The sequence below is a fragment of the Halyomorpha halys genome, unplaced genomic scaffold (assembly GCF_000696795.3).
Source record: "Halyomorpha halys isolate HHAL.00 unplaced genomic scaffold, Hhal_1.1 Scaffold84.1, whole genome shotgun sequence".
NCBI classification, from domain to species: domain Eukaryota; kingdom Metazoa; phylum Arthropoda; class Insecta; order Hemiptera; family Pentatomidae; genus Halyomorpha; species Halyomorpha halys.
The window spans coordinates 344,745-361,722 of NW_027110155.1; the positions used below are offsets into that span (position 1 = coordinate 344,745).

Here is a 16,978-nt window from a genome sequence, read left to right on the forward strand (position 1 = left end):
CTTAATTAGGAATTAAAAATAGGTTATGAGTGGATGATCGGTTCTGTATATCTAGAATAACTTCAAATTTTAAGCATAACATTTCTTCATGGATAAGATAAGTGATAAAATCTCAATAATTATTAAATTTAGTAATGGCTTCATCAGATAGTAGGATTTCTACAGTTAAACGAGGAACTTTGAAAACACTTTCTAAGTTTAAGGGTAAATAATTAATAAATATTTATCAATATTGCACTTTTACATAACATTTGAAAATTAAATAAAAACATCAATAACCTATATCTTCATGAAAACATTAAATAAAAAAAATAAAAATCCAACAAAAGTTCAAGCCGTCATCATGATTTTTCAATAGCCCCATTTATATGGTTTGTTTTATATATATATAATTTATATGTTTATAAACCTGAATTTGTAATACTAAGTTGGCGCTAAATAATACCAATCTTCAGATAAGTGTAATATCTTTATTTATATAAGAATATCTTAATTTCCTTGTGCTTTACATGAATAAAATATATTAAAAGTACAAGAAGAGGAAAAAATTAAAAACTATTATATAAAATATTAAGATATGAATGAAAATAGTAAAATAAATTGAAACATGATAAAACTGATTATCTCAATAATCAAGGTTAGTTCAAAAATACATTGTTCATATTTTCTTGACACTATATATATTTTTATTTTAAGTTGTTCGACATTCACAGCTGTTTGAGATTCTTTTAATTTACTTTAAATTCATTTACGTAACATGAACATCATTTTAATTGACAAAAAAATGTCAATTTACGACATTTGATAATTTGTTTAATTTTACTGTTTACTGTTTAATATTTACTGTTAAATTATTTTAAAATATCACATTTTGTAAAAAAAAAATTTATTTAAAAAGATTATGTACATTCTGATAAAATTTAAAGCTTGTGTTGTAATCATAGTAAAAAGATTGTTTATTCTAAAGTAATTGTGCATACTTTTGTTCACAGATATTTAATATTACATTTTTAAAATTATCTCTACGTGAGTAAGTGAGACAAGTAATTTTTAATTGATAAAGGCAGTCACAAGTTTATATATAGGAGAAGTTCAGTAGCTTAAATTTTGAAATCAGTCAAATTCTAAATTTCTTAGAATTATTAGTACACTATCATCCATTTACTTGTTTCAAAACATTTTTTAGGGCTTGCACAAAAAACATTAAAAGTAGTGTTAATGGGAAATCCCATGATTTCTCTCTCCTCTTGAATACGAAATGTGAATGTCGACTCATGTGTCCCAATAAAGTACCTAAAACAAAATTGTGTATATAAGATATTTTATATTAAGTGGATATAAAATACTTTTTTTAGCACTGCAATTTTATAAAGATGAGCTAGTCCAGATTAAAACATATTTATTTATTTACTTAGTTAAAACCAATTTAATACAATAATAACATAATCTAATAGAACAATATTTCACTAAATGGATGATTAGTCTGAACATTGAAAAATGTAATTCAACAGTTTTTACTCTTCGACGCCCACCAGACCCACCGGGACTAATCCTCAAAAATAAAAATATGAAATGGAATCCTGCCAGTGAAACAATAAGATACCTGGATTCCTATTCATTCATATATATTTTTTTTTCTCAAATTAACTTGTTTTTTTACTATCAGAGGGCAATGGTTTGTTTTGTTAGGTCTAAAAATGTTGTTATTCTTTGTTATTAATTTTACTTTTCTCTTTTATTAAGAAGCATTATTTTTATCTATTTATTTTATTTTATTTTATTTTAATTATAACATTGTATATAGTTGGCGGTGTCTTTTGTACGGGACTATATATCCCTATAATCAATTGTTAAAAAAAATATTAACAGGCCGATCTGGTATTAAATAAATGAAGAATAAAACATAATCCCACAATCTTACCTTGCATATGAGCAAATTATTTGATCAATTATTGCCACTCCTCCATCCTTGATATTTCTTTTGACCTCAGGATCTGGAATATACTGCATCAATTTCACATCCTTTAAATTTTGTTTTAACACTTCAACATCTGAAATAAAAATTAACCTTATAAACAAGTAGTATAATATAAATATTTTGCTTTTTTTTTTCAATTGAAATTTTTTTAAATAAATATCTGAAAAGTCACTAAGCAAAGTAAATATTTTTTCTACTAAAGGTCAGAATAGAAAAAAGAAAGAAACAAGCCAAAAACTATTTTAATTGTTGTTTTTTTTTAATATGTGATTTAAATGAATAAGTATAATATAATTAATTATTACTTAAACAGAGAAAATAAAATTAAATCTCATGTTATGAGGATTATATAAAGGGTACAAAATATAATATGAATTATCCATTTACTGAATTTGAAAATATGGAGTAAATATTTTTTTTTTTTATAAGAAACATTCTTCTAAGGATGTTATAATGGCATGTTTAAAATTTTTCCCTGATAGTAAAAACTTTTTTTTAGACTAGAATTTTGAATTGAAACTATTAGTAAAGGAAAATAACTTAATTTGCATTAACACCTTTTAGTTTTAGTAAAGTAAACATGAAAGTAAAGAAAAAATAATATTTCTGGTTGCACATCTACCCATCAAATATATTTGTAGTATAAAAATCAGAAAGTAACCTACACGAGTAGGTCACAGAGAAATAAAACTGTAAACATTGATTTAGGGTTAAAAAGAAACTACTAAGTACTAAAAACTTCAAATGAAAATAAAACTCAACTTTGATTCAAAAATAATTAGAATAAAACTATGCATGAAGAAATACTTGAAATATGAAAATAGAACTACCTTCTGGAGAACCATCTGTAGCAAGGTAGATGGTGTTCAGTTTTAAACTGGTCAGTAATTCTACTAACTGTTTAGCTGCAAACTTAAGCGATGGTAACTGGTTTCCTCGGCTATATACAAAATCACCTCGCCTCAAATGAGCACAAACAAATGGACCACCAACTGCCTTCCTTTGGTTCTTGAATAAGTAATAGAAAAGGAAAAATGAGATTAGATAGATTCAAAACAAGAATTGAAAATACATCAAGCAAATCACTAATTAAACTATTGATTATTATAAATCTTGATACTAACAAGCTAAGGTAAAATAGTGGTTATACAGACACACCATTATTCTCCAAGTTTTGCTTAAATCTACTAATAACTTTAATCAAAAAATACAAAAAAGTATAAAATATCATTAAATTTATATTTTGGAGCCAACATATTTTAATCATTATTTGTTCCCTGTCTTACTTTAACAACAAAAATAGTTTTTGTTCTTCTATTAATTTACAATAATAAAAATAAAAAGAGGTTTATATTAAATGTAATTTAATTAATTTACAATAAAATTAATAAAACATAAAGATAACTTAGCAGCTTTAACAAAAAGGAATCAAGTAAACCAAACATTTGTGACACTGAAACAGTAACAGTGGATTTAAAGTTAATATTTTAATTGCTCCATTATCAGTGACAAAGGATTGCAAAGGGTTAATTATAATATTATATATTGATACCTAAACAAACTGAATATCTAGGAAATGGTTCCAATGGTGGTTAGAAATAATATATAAGAAATAGTGATAACAATTTATTCCATCCCAACATTTCATCAACCCACATTGTAGATATTTTTTTGGATAATATTTTTGGGCCAGAGATCAGATTTATTGATTTACTTTCTTTGTTACGAATCCCAGCCCAATACAATAGATGAATACCAACAATATGGATCTAAACATAGGCGTTTCATTAAATGCTACCATTATAGTGAGTATGCCATTTCTGACCTCCACTGGGATCATCTCCTTCTTTTAATAATAATGGTTTAGCTAGGCTTACTTTTTCATTCTCCCAATACAAAGGTCGTTCAGTATTGTCCTTAATATCATTACAACCAAGATATTTTGTGCGAAATTGATCAGCTTCTTGTACTAGATTTTTTGCAAACCTCATACTTCTTCTACATTTCCAATAAAGTTGGTCACCAAAACCATCATGAACAACTATTTCAGCATGATCTATCAATATTCTCCTTAAAAAAAAAAAAAAATTACAATTTTTCATTACTTTTCGTTGTTTAACCCTTTATAGGTCACTGGAACAAATTTTATTCAAGAGCCAAATTAGACTTTATTCAATAGTTTCTCGGAAACCTACCAGATGGCTGGAAGGCTAGAAAATACATTAAGGACTCAGCCACCACCAAAATGACTTGTATAAAAATATTGGTACGTCTTTACTCAAGCTACAGCACCAACAAAAAAGGTAGTTTCAGAACAGAAGAAGGAGATAGTGTCAAAATAAATGTTTAAATACATTTGTATAAATATATTTAATTACTGCGGTAAAGAGGTAAAGGAGTACAAAGGTAAAAAAAAGAATAAATTTACCAGTGACTGTCAAGCTTTTGTCTTAAATAGGTCTCCAACTAGGATTGTAAATATTGATGCAATACAAAATAAAAAATTATTATCTTATAAAAAAAAAACATACAAACCCATTAAATTTGTCAGCAATATAATCTGTATGATTATCACCACTTAGAACATATTGCAAGGAGTACAACTGTATAAATAACTTTTAAACTCAATATTTCTTTTTTATAATAACAAATAAACATTTTAAAATGTATTAATTTATAGCACTAATATTATTTTGAAGACATTTAAACTAATTAAAACATAAGTATATTTTTAAATGAACTGAAACTAACAACACTTGCACAAATGGGCACTGGCACATAGACAAGTTGTAACAGCCGATTTATTATTTACTAGTTACAATTTGTTTTTCATAATAAAGCACTTAAACTAAATAGTTAACACCTAAAAGAATAAATATAAAAGAAAGAAAAAGCAAAACAATATTTTTGTCATGTTTAATAATTTCCCCCAATAAAAGGTTTAACTATTAGAGTGTTTTATTTTTGGTTCTGATAAAATAAACGTGAAAATGAAAATCTGCACTATTACAACCCAGGAAAGGTCAGAGGTTCAGTACTTTGTAAGGAAGTATTGTTGCTTGATCAACGGTTGTGCAAGGAGGCAAATTGTTCCTGATAAAGTGGTTCAAAATCTACCAGACTTTCCCCCAATTCACAAACTGAACAACCCTGCTCCCCAAAATTGATATAATTAAAAATATTTTAAAATCTATAAGATCATATACTAGGGGTATGCATAATGTTCTTTTTTTGAAATTTATTTATTACATAAAATTAGATCAAGTAAATTTGATGTAAGATCAAAATGCAGTGATACAGGTATATTTTACACTCAGTAAAATGTAAATATTTTTAACATAATAAATGTTAAAAGTATAGGATTGTGAGCAGCCTAATTTGAAAAGTCCATGTTATATGTTACATTCAGGGAAGCTCTACCAGGTTTTGTAAGCAATTTGTTTTGTAACCTTGTAAATATTACGGAATTGTAAAATCTCCAACAGCTTCATCACATCATATATCCTCCACCTCACTTGTTCCTCGTTTCCTCTCCTAGTTTTTGTTTTCCATTGCTTTATTATTATTTTTACCCATCACTGTATTAGAGTTTAAAAATGTCCAAAACACAAACCATACATGAACTAAGAACAACAAACCTATCAAAACGATACCAGACAAAATAGAGTGGAGCTCAGTTGTTCGGTTGCATGACATCATTCTCCATTTAGAAGACCTATTAACAGACTCTCAACCATGTTAAATGACATATTGTAGTAATATGCTAAAAGAAGGAAATATTTCTCAATCTATCACAACTTTTTCCATTCAGTTTAACATATTAAACTAAAGACCAAGAATACCCCTACTGTAGTATATTTGAAAAAAAAATTGGAATTAAGAAAGGCTAAATTTTAAAACTTTAACACAAACTTTTGTTATACCAATATTTAAATTTTTTATTAAATCTAGCAATAAAAAATAAATATCACATGTTACATATTGTTTTGGGGAATCACACAATATAGAAGAAGAATATTTGAAGCATTCATTCTAAAATGAACTAAGTCCATTACCTAATCATGTCGTAAAAGATTTTTTTTTCAAAAAATAGTTGAATAATATGTGATTTAACTGTTTTTGGAAGAAAATCATCTATCTCATAATAATATGGTATCAAAATTAATTTTAAAAAAAAATTTTAAATCTGAAAATAGACTTGAGACTTTCTTGGCTGGTTTTTGGAATGAAATGCCTGATTTAATCAAATGAAAGTTTTACTATAAAAAACTATTACAAGAACTTACTTACTGTTATGATTTTCCTTAAAGATATTTTTAAGAAACGAAGCTGGTCCTTGAAAAGATACACAACGTAATGATCTGCTAGTCATGTTTTCATAACTCCAATGCTCTCTATAATACATTTCTTCTTTTAACCTACAAACAGGATTAATATTGTTTTCTAATTCATACCAAATTTAATTTCAAGCAATCAAAATCTTATGATATAAAATAATCATACATGTATGCTGATAGTTTGCAATTTTCTTCTAGACAAAGAACCTCTTTGTCACAATTAACAAATGACCACTTATCATCCCAGTTCCAATTTTTATCTTTAAATGCTCTTTCAAAATGTTGAAGCACATATATTTCATCAATTTCATTGCTTTTAGATTCTAAAAATAATATATATATCAATATATAATGAAAAAAGAAAATAATTCATTGGTAGAATTGAGGAGACAATCAGGGTGTCCAGAAAAATGAATTCAAGAAATTCCCTAACATATCAAAGTTTTTTTTTTCCAAATTTTTCCTGACCAAGCAAAATTTGCTTGAAACGATAATATTTTTATCTTATCATACAAACTTCATACTAATGATTATACTTTATTCAATACTACCATTTCTTATTTCCACATACCTGAAATAGAATATATAGTAAGGGAAAGTATTGCGATTGTGCAACATTTTGACTTTGATTTTTGCGGTTTCAACAGTAATAAACGTTTTGAGGTTCCCTGAGTCCAAATAACCAAATCTTGCAAAACAAACTAAAATTGTGTGTCTGCATGGGTGTCTATGTACGTCAAGTGTGAACGATCCTGGTCAAAAGCGGAAAGTCACTGACTGACATTACATATTTAGAATGGGTATATGCCTAGAATGTGACAACAACTTTTTCATTAAAATGGACTGACCAGAAGTGCCACTTTATAGAATACATTTTTTTTGTTTACTATTAAGAAGTCTTCATGTTACAAGTTTATTTTTAAAGTACAAAACATTATTCTCCATTCATGAGGACTTGGTCAACCAGAAATATTGTTTACAGAAACCAAAAACAAATAGTATCTTGCTTGCTAATGACAGAAACCAATGAGATTATAAAAGCTACAGAAATAGCTCTAGGAAGCACAGGTTAAAGTGATCCTGCATATACATTAGTATGATCCTAATTTTTGTAGAAAAGTTGGGAATTATTGTAAGCATGGTCCATTTTAAATTTGAACCACTATTTTTGATTACACATGAAAGTAAATTTCCTGGACATGCATATATTGGTATAATTAATGCTGAATTTTAAACACCAGTGGTTCTTGAATTAAGTTTTTTTTTTTTTTTTTCAAAATCAGCAGTCTCAAAAACATGAATACTGTTACTAAAATAATTGTAAACAGTTAGATCTGTTATAAGGGCCACTGCATGACAGAGCAATGAGGCATGTCAAATATTCTTTATTTAGAAAAGAATTTGAATTTAAGGATTTTCAAGGATACTAAAATTTTTATATCAGTGTTTCTTCATATCTAATATGTTCTTAAGACACTTTTCGAGCACACTGTGCATAATATCGACCAAATATTAAAGATAAAGTCATTAGAGAAATAAATTTCCTATAAAAAATTGCCTTCATAACAGAGAATCAGTAATCATAAGAGTCGTCATCCTGAACAGAATATGATAATGGATGCTTATAGGAAATTGAATTCTCATATGTACTTAGCAGATTTTTTTTAAGGATTGTTATAATGCTAAAATATTTTGTTATTTATTGGCCTAGTAAATAAATAATTTAATTAGTAAACCCTTATGTAATAATTCACAACATTTTAAAATTTTATCTACTTATTTTTCCACCACAACAGTTTTCTAGGTTTTTCTCAGATTCCTTAACTACTCCCTGATTTTTTCCAGAAGAAAAAATTCCATAACTTTTCCCGGTTTTCCAGGTCTAGACACCCTGACAATTTATAACTCTACCCACCTTTCAAGAACTCTGTATATTCCATAACTGGAGAAAAACGCTTTAAGCTTTTGATATCAAAGAATGAGCTCCATGGAAGAAAATTTTGATTTTCTACATCTCTGGATTGCCAATGATACAGGCGGGGCCATGGAGGTAATACCTATAAAAGAGAAAGTGATTAATAAATAAATTTCAATTAAAAAAAAAAAAAAAACAGAAAAAAAAAGTTTTTACTAACCAAATGCCAGTCATGTTGCCAATTATGTTGTACTAAATGCATGAAAATAGCCATTCTCATATAAACATCTCTACGTAGATTAAAGCCTTCAGAATAATTGACATCATACAATATATACCTAACATCAAATAATAACCAATTTTATTATGAGTATAAACTATAACGCCAGTTTTGAATTTAACATGTATATAATTATACTATTTATATAACAATGAGTAATAAATTTATTAAAGTTCATAATGATTTAAAAATTTTCCAAAATTTAAATGATTCAATATTATTATAATCTTTATTTGGGACATGTCACAACACATTAGAATAAACATACAGGACATTATATTCATAAAGTATAATAAAATTTAAAAAATAGATATGTGTAAAACGAAAATTAACTTTAACTAATAAGTCCTAAATTAGACTCTTTTTAACTTAATTTGAATTTTTCTAAGTATTAAAAGTGCACCATTGGCCGCTAAAAATAACATACAGAACTTACAAGCATACAGAGAGATAATGCAGAGGTTTAATCTGCAATGATACCATGCTGTGTTTTAATATTGAACTCATTAACAAATTAATAAAAGATTTATAAGGAAAATTCCTCTTTAGTACTAGTAGTTTGTTTTCATTGGTTATGTTCACACAAAGAACCATAGTTTCCGAGTAAAATAATTTCTTCCATGCTACGAATTACTTTTTTGACACCTTAGATATCAGAACCATAGGTCAAAAAAGTCTTATGACTTTCTTACACTATGATCTTGATCCTATGAGACAGGGGCCTATAATTAGGCATTTTTTACATAAAAAACAGCATCTATTCCTGGCGATCATTCTTGTTTTCAGTTTCTCCACATTTCATTATTTTCGGTAGTTAACGCTCACAAATATTTTTGTCATAAAAAAGTTTTGGACGACTATTAGAGTGTGGTTTCTTATTTAGACAAATTCATTAGCTCCACACAGTTTTCTTGACATTAACATGTAAACAGTTTTCTGCCCTTGTTCTGTAGTCTTAGTTGTTTTGCTAGTTTCAAATTCTTCAAGATCCTCTACCAATGTTGTTTAATTTCTTGCCATTATCACAAAATACCAAACTGCAAATAACTTTCATAACACCAATCACAGATTTTAAGCTATAAATTTCTACATCCTCATAACCTAATGGTCCTCATTTTATAACTACCTTTGCCAGTACTAAATAAATGTCTTAATCACTAGGTTTCAATATATCGCTGCTTTGCTTGAGTAGTTGCAAATATGATAAAAAAAAGTTTTGGTTTTATTTTGAAATGGGCCTGTTCCAAAGAAATTGTAGATGAGTGTCCTTTCACTATTGTTATTCCACTATAGATTGCCTCAAAAATAGTAGAGCTGTCAAAAAGTGCCTACAGTCGACAGTAAAATCTTTAGAATATATCAAATACTAGATAAAATAATTTAGGGCCATTATTTAAGCAAAGTAGTGACATATGTACTATTCTGTTCCAAATGGCTTAAAGTTTACTGAAATGATTACACATTTAATAAATAAGTTAAGAAATGATGACAGTTTTTTTAAGGTACAGTCCATAAAAATTAAGTACTAAAATGATAATTGCATACTTATGCTATACATAATGCTACTAATTCTTAGAATTAAGTTTTGTTCCATCATGAATTTGAAAATACAACTAAAATTGGCACTTAACAAGTTGAATAAACATACAGAAAATTGTGTTCATGAATTTAAACTGAATAACTGAGTGCTAAAGGAATTACCTAGTATTTGAGTTTGATATCTTGGAGGAAGAACATATCTTATCTTCTACAGAACAAAATTCATTGGTTTGAATGCTTAATTCAACTAAGAAAACTAACGAAACTAATATATTTTGTAAATTTATAATCATTTTTCCAAAGTACTAAATATTTCATTTGGTTATTCAGCTTGATGGATAATACAATCTCAAAAGCGAAGTTACATCCACAACAGCCATTCACAACCCATTCTATTCATCTCTATAACTTATCAAATTTAATCAGACTGAGAGGGAGATAAGGTAGAGTAATTCGTGAACGATTAGGTAATAACGAAAGAAACTTAGAGCAATAAAGAAATAAGAAAACTGAACATAGATTTCACAAGATTATCCAATTAAATGCTGATCCACACATTTAATAGTTATGCTTTTGTTCTCTAGACTAGATGGTTTTAATTTGTTCGTTACATACTCATATACACACTACCCCAGTTAATTAACAGTCTTCAGTTTCATCCTTGTATTTAATGGTAGCGCTTGCTATTGTTTTTTGGGTCAAGTGTTTCATCAAATGCCTTTACAGTCCCCACGGCGCGCGACAGAGGTTCTGCGGAAAGAATTATGAATAGTGTCCAGAGGCTGCTCGCAGAGTTTAGTTTGGCTATGAATCCTAAGAAAGGTGTGAGCATCATTATGGACAAAGGAAAGTTGCGGCCAACGAAGCTCTTCCTTGAGAATGCAGATGCTATCCAAACGGCAAAAGCCAACGACACCATCAAATATCTGGGATGTACATTCTCAGGAGAGCTAGTATTTAGTGATGAGGCGGTGACGAAATTTCATGCTTGCTCAGGCCAGAGCAAAAGATCAACTTTGTTAACTAATACTTGTTTCCGGGCCTTACCTTCTCCAGACTGCTCCCTTTATAAGGATACGTCTGTGATATTGGAGGGTATTGATACCACATCCGCAGGTTATCAAGGCCATCATTGTGTTCCCTGTTAACATCTCTATACACACCCAGCAGATATTTAGGACTGGGTCTGATCCGCTGCCAATAGGAGGCTTCTCTGCTGCATCAGTCTATTGTTTCTATCAGTCTATCAGTTTCGCATGCCCTATTCCAATCTACATTAAATTATGAAGCCGAAATAACGGCATTTTCTGAAAGACTGGGTGTACATCAGGGCTACCGAAGTGTGAGAGCTCTATAGTAGTCGTGTGAGAATGCTTTCGAAAAACGGGTCCTTTACAGGTGGCAGGATATTGGTATTCTCCATTTCAAAGAGACTCCGAAAGCTAATAGATTTATATGTGAGAAGTAGATACTCTCGTGGTCAGAAAGGGGCGAAAACCCTGAAAATAAATATTAATTATGCACCTCTGCGTGGAGTCCCAGGAGTTTTTTTTAAATTTTACTTCTTCATGAGGAGTAAATATTCTTACAGAATCATCGTGTCTTAGGTCTAAGACATTATGTTATTTAGACTAGTTATCACACGAATAAAAAACAGAATATAGAAGAGAACAAGCACATTTTTGAAGGGGAGTATTCCTTTTTAATTTTTTTAAATAGTGAAATTATAGTAATGAAATGAAGTTTAAATACAATTTTTTAACACCTCATAAATTTCAATAACTAGGAAGAAGCAGCCACATGTTCCGAAGTAAGGGTGTCAGATTATGATAGTCGGACTCATTATATATCAGTAAAAAAAATATCTTGAGAGGAATAAATATCAACATCATTTGGATAAACGATGTACTAAATAATATCATTTTGTCTAATTCCAATATTCATTTTCTGGCTGTCATTAGATTGACTTTCCTAACTCAGAACCATGCTATGTTGTCAAACATAGCTAAAATAAGAATGACGTCCTAAGTTACATAGTTAGCGTATCTACTTATTTTGATTCAATGGAATACTATATTTTACCAATACAACCTCAAATGGGCCTTTCGTACGAACTCTAAGCTTCTTTCATGTGGGAAGAAACTCCATCCTAAATCATGATTTTTTGAATCTCAACTCCAAAGAATTAGTCAGTGCGAACTTAGTAACTAATTATGTTACCCGGAGGGAATACATTCTCTTTCCGGTATAAAATCTTGCACAATTTGCAAAAAGTTAAATAGTAGTAAACGACGATAGAAACTATTTCGGCAGTTTAGTTCTTTTGGGAGATACTGAGAGATAGTTTGTATTTTTTCTTAAGAAACAAGTTACCTAAATGATTAAAATTAAATTAAATCTGTACCGCCACAACCTATGGAAGGGTCAGGGGTGCAGTACTTTGTAAGGAAGCATTGTTACTAGACCAACAGTTATGCAAGGTGATTTGGTCAGAATCACGCTTGACCGCCATATTTTTACCGAATTAAGGGTACCCACTTTATGAGGCTGGAGGGCTCTTGAACCCTCAGGGCTGACTCAACGGCTACAAGTAACAGATAATAGTCATCTGCCACAGCCGAATTCGAACTCGGGTCCTTGAAGTTAGTAATCCATTGCCTTACCAATGAGGTACCCACTCCTACGCCTAAATACATACTGAAAAATAATGCTATTGAAAAAATATTAATTAGTATATAAATTTATATTTCTTTACTAAATTAATTTAAATTTTAAATTATTTTATTTTTAATAATAAAATTTAAAGTCTTAAATAAAATTAAGATAGTAAACGTATTTAAAATAAGTAGTGATTATTTACAACACTGAAAATGCTAGTTGTTTATGTTTTAGGTAGATGGGGAGGTTTCACCCGAGCGGCATTGAGTGTTTATATTGAGAGTTCTTACATGTATATAGTTAATGATTAATGCTAATCAAGTGATTTTTATCCTTTAATTCTACTTGAGTACCTATATTATTATTCATAATGAGTGGAGGAGGTATGTTATATGGTGGTGATGAGATAGGAGCATTAGTTTTCGATGTTGGGCATCATTCTTTTAGGGTTGGATATGCCCAAGAAGATACTCCTAAAGCAGAAATACCCTCCGCCGTTGGAGTATGTGAAGACGGTAATGGAACAGCTACAATTAAGACCGAAAATTTAGATATTGACAAAAAACCCGATTCAAGTAATATTAGTTCTAGTGCTGGGCCGAAATATTACATTGATACTAATATTCTTAATGTTGCTAGAAAAGGCATGGAAGTAGCTAGTTTTATGAAAGATGGAATGATTGAAGACTGGGATTTATTTGAAAAAGTTTTAGATTATACATATGCCAAATGTATTCAGTCTGAGTCAGAATACCATCCTGTTTTGATGTCCGAAGCTCCATGGAATATGAGAACTAAAAGGGAAAAATTGACTGAACTAATGTTTGAAAAATATAATGTACCAGCTTTTTTCTTAGTCAAGAATGCAGTTTTGGCTGCATTTGCTAATGGAAGGGCAACTGGGTTGGTTGTTGATAGTGGTGCGACACATACTTCTGCCATTCCTGTTCAAGATGGTTTTGTGTTAAGTCAAGCAATCGTAAAATCGCCTCTTGGAGGTGATTATATTACGATGCAGTGCAAGCAGTATCTCCAGGTATGCTTAAATTATTTCAACTACAGTCTTCGACGGACTTTGCCATTCTTGCTGACATATGTAGTACCAAATTCTCAGATTTTTGTAATTTTTAATGACTAGAAAATTCTTTCATCACAGCGAGCAACAAAAAAAGTTTTTTTTGTGTTTTTATTTTAACAATTATAATTTGATTCTATACATTAAATGATGATAAACACTTTCAATTTTAGAGCTCACTTCACAGTAGTGCTAAGTACATTTCCACTTTCTTTACAAAAAATACAATTAAAGTTTCTCTCTTTTAGGGAAATGACTACTTTTCAATTAATTTTTTGACTGAACAGATTTAGGTATAAATTATAAATCTGTTCAGTCAACAAACTAATTGTAAAATTGTTATTTTCCTAAATGAGAAAATCTGGAATTGTATTGTGTGTAAAGTTAGTGGAAATGTACTAAGCACCACCGTAAAGCAAGCCATCGATTTTTTTCCAATAAATGTTGCTTTTATAGAAACTATATTTCGGATTTTAAATGAAAAAACTTTTTTATTTTATTATTGTTACTTAATAACTCCAAATGTATGTGCCTTGTAGTTTCTTCTCTATATTTTTCTCTCTTGTGAAATATCGTAAAAAATATTTTTGTTATGAGACTAAACTTATAAAATGAGTTTCAGGTATATTTAATTAGCTATCTGACCTTATAATTTTGTGAATTTATAATTACCTTTATTTTATACCTTATAAATTTTGGATAACCAAAAATGTTGACAAGTAGAATTTATAAGAAAAATGGAAGGTTTAAAGATAATGAAATCCCCGAATTTTTGAGTAGAAAAAAGTTATGAACAAAATTAAGCGTTTTGGTTTCTTGCTCAAAAATTATGCATTTTTTTCTCGGTTATTGTACACCAATCGATTTGTTTCTTTCTGAGGAATAAGAAAAAAGTATACTGTATTATATTTATGAAATATTATAAATCTTAATATGGCTTAAGGTAAAGTAGGTAAGCAAATATTTTTTTTAGAAAAGAGAATTTCTTAATCGTTTTTAGTGTCACCTCAAACTACCAAATACCGTTTTTCAAAGACATTAAAATTTAGAAATTTTTCAGCTTGATTTATTTACAGGATTTTTTTTTCTCCCGGTAACTTTTGTTCTTACAATCGTTCATAACTCCTCTGCATTTTATCCAATTCCAATGTTAATAAAACCGTTGGAAAACTGAATGTCTGCTCTTTCAGCCTACATCAACTAAACGTAGGTTTAATGCCCTTTTAAGGGGTTTCAAAAAAAAAAAAATCAAACATTTTATATTTCCAGTTCTAATTTGTATAATTGTGCCCGGTTTTGCTTAGAAGTCTGTAGAGCCCTAAACCACTGCCAAGTTTGGTGTAGATTGGTTAAGCCGTTTTGAAGTTATAAGTTTCCATTTTTTTGTTTTTTACAAAGAAATTAAAGGCTAAAAAACTTTATTTTCTGATTTTTTCAAAAATTCGTAATTAAGGGTTTATTAAGGTGCTAATAATGAATATCAATTTTGTTTCACTCCTAAAAAATCTTTTACTACACTTTCATAGGTCAATCGGTCTCAGTATTTTGAAAATTTTTAGGCACAGCCAGGGTTTTTATCAATAAACTATTTATATTTTGGGAAGTCTATACATGAGAATACGATAAATAATAAAATTGCCTTTAAAGAATAAGAAAAAATCGTCTAAATCGGACCAGTATTAAGACTAAATATACCGAATTTTAGTAAGTTTCTTTTTTCAAGAGATGGCAACAGTTTTGAGACAAATTTAATTTTTTTCTCATTTATAAACTAATTATAAATTTTCCATCTGTAAATGGATTTATCATCTAGAACCCCATAGAAATTGGCTGAAATTGGTTCATTAATTTTTTGTAATTATTCTGGCATTTGAAAAGTTCATCTTTGTTATACGTAGATCAATAAAAGTGAGCTTATAGGCACTTGACCAGGTAGACTGGCCTAGAAAGTGGATGCTTATCCCACTACTCTTCATGTTGGTTCTTCAAAAAATTCAACGTTTATCTGCTCGATCTATGAATTTCCACGCATTTTTGATATTTTTTATTTTTTTACTGATACCTAAGTGGAGTATCGGTAAAACATCTAATTAAGAATACATAATTTTTTTAAAATTAAAATAAACACGTATATTTTTTTCTTTAGGTAAATATTGATTTCCCCTTAAGGGTTTCTTGAGGTGCTAAAAATGAATGTCATATCATATATTGGTTCAATTTATGTTACCAAATCATAATAATAAAGTATATGTAAATGTTTAATTTTAACTAAATACAATAATTTATACCAATCTATCAATAGTGCTCATTAAATCTACATTCATCAAATATAGCAATTGTGAAGCATTTTCGGGTCAGCTAGTCTTTTTATAAATTCATTCTATATGGTTTTCTTGTAGAATTAACTAATTTTGCTTAAAATCTTAAATATTGTTCTAGTGTCAACAAAAGCATTATCTTGTAAAATCATTTTTTTACTTTACTAGTTATGTGAAAGGAATCAAAGTTTGACGTTTAGAACCCAGCATGAAATTCGTGTTAACCTGTAATATCTCTGGTTACTTTTCTTGCGAATGAAAAAGATTTATTCTGGAATTTCCAGTGCATATGAGCCACAATGATGAGAAATAGGAGATAGTTATATCTTTTAATTGTACTACAATATATCTTCTTCAGTGTTGCCTATCAAAAAATTTTCTTTTCTGATTCTCTGGACTTATTGGATAAACGCATACAAAGATCCTTAGCATTTCTGAATAGTTTTTGTTTTGGATTTATAATTTTGAAAATTATAAACAGGTATTGAATGAATTTTTAGCATATTTTTCAATGTTTAAGAACTATAACTAATTATTTAATTAAAAATTTATAATGTCCCAGTATTTAATTTATATTTTTTTCTACTTTAGGAAAATGATGTAGAAATTGTACCAACGTATCTTATTGGTGGTAAAGAACCTGTAAAGGAGAGAGAGAAAGCCAAATGGATCAGGAAACGAAACGTCCCTGAAGTAACAACATCATGGCACAATTATATGGCGAAGCGAGTTATTCAAGATTTCCAGAATAGTGTTCTTCAAGTTTCTGAGTCCCCTTATGATGAAAAGACTGTTTCGTCAATTCCATCTGTGCACTATGAATTTCCTAATGGTTACCATCAGGTATATTTATTCAATTGGGTTTTAAATATATATAT

The 16,978-nt window shown here is 29.0% G+C and overlaps 2 protein-coding genes across 2 annotated transcripts in view; one reads left to right on the forward strand and one right to left on the reverse strand.

Annotated features, from left to right (window-relative positions):
• Positions 1-489: 489 nt before the first annotated feature.
• Positions 490-10,479, reverse strand: O-fut2 (O-fucosyltransferase 2). The gene is made up of 9 exons (XM_014414713.3): positions 10,212-10,479; positions 8,451-8,568; positions 8,231-8,372; positions 6,482-6,638; positions 6,265-6,396; positions 3,856-4,048; positions 2,809-2,986; positions 1,922-2,051; positions 490-1,293 (listed from the first exon to the last, which is right to left on the reverse strand). Exons 1-9 carry the CDS (start codon positions 10,340-10,342, stop codon positions 1,143-1,145), a joined length of 1,332 nt encoding a protein of 443 aa, XP_014270199.1. The 5' UTR covers positions 10,343-10,479; the 3' UTR covers positions 490-1,142.
• A 2,452-nt stretch (positions 10,480-12,931) lies between these two features.
• Bap55 (Brahma associated protein 55kD) overlaps positions 12,932-16,978 on the forward strand; it is a 7,014-nt gene continuing 2,967 nt past the window's right edge. Inside the window, exons 1-2 of the mRNA XM_014414701.3 lie at positions 12,932-13,743; positions 16,692-16,943. Coding sequence (XP_014270187.1) covers positions 13,078-13,743; positions 16,692-16,943 — 918 coding nt within the window. The 5' untranslated portion in view covers positions 12,932-13,077. The remainder of the gene's footprint in view (positions 13,744-16,691; positions 16,944-16,978) is intronic.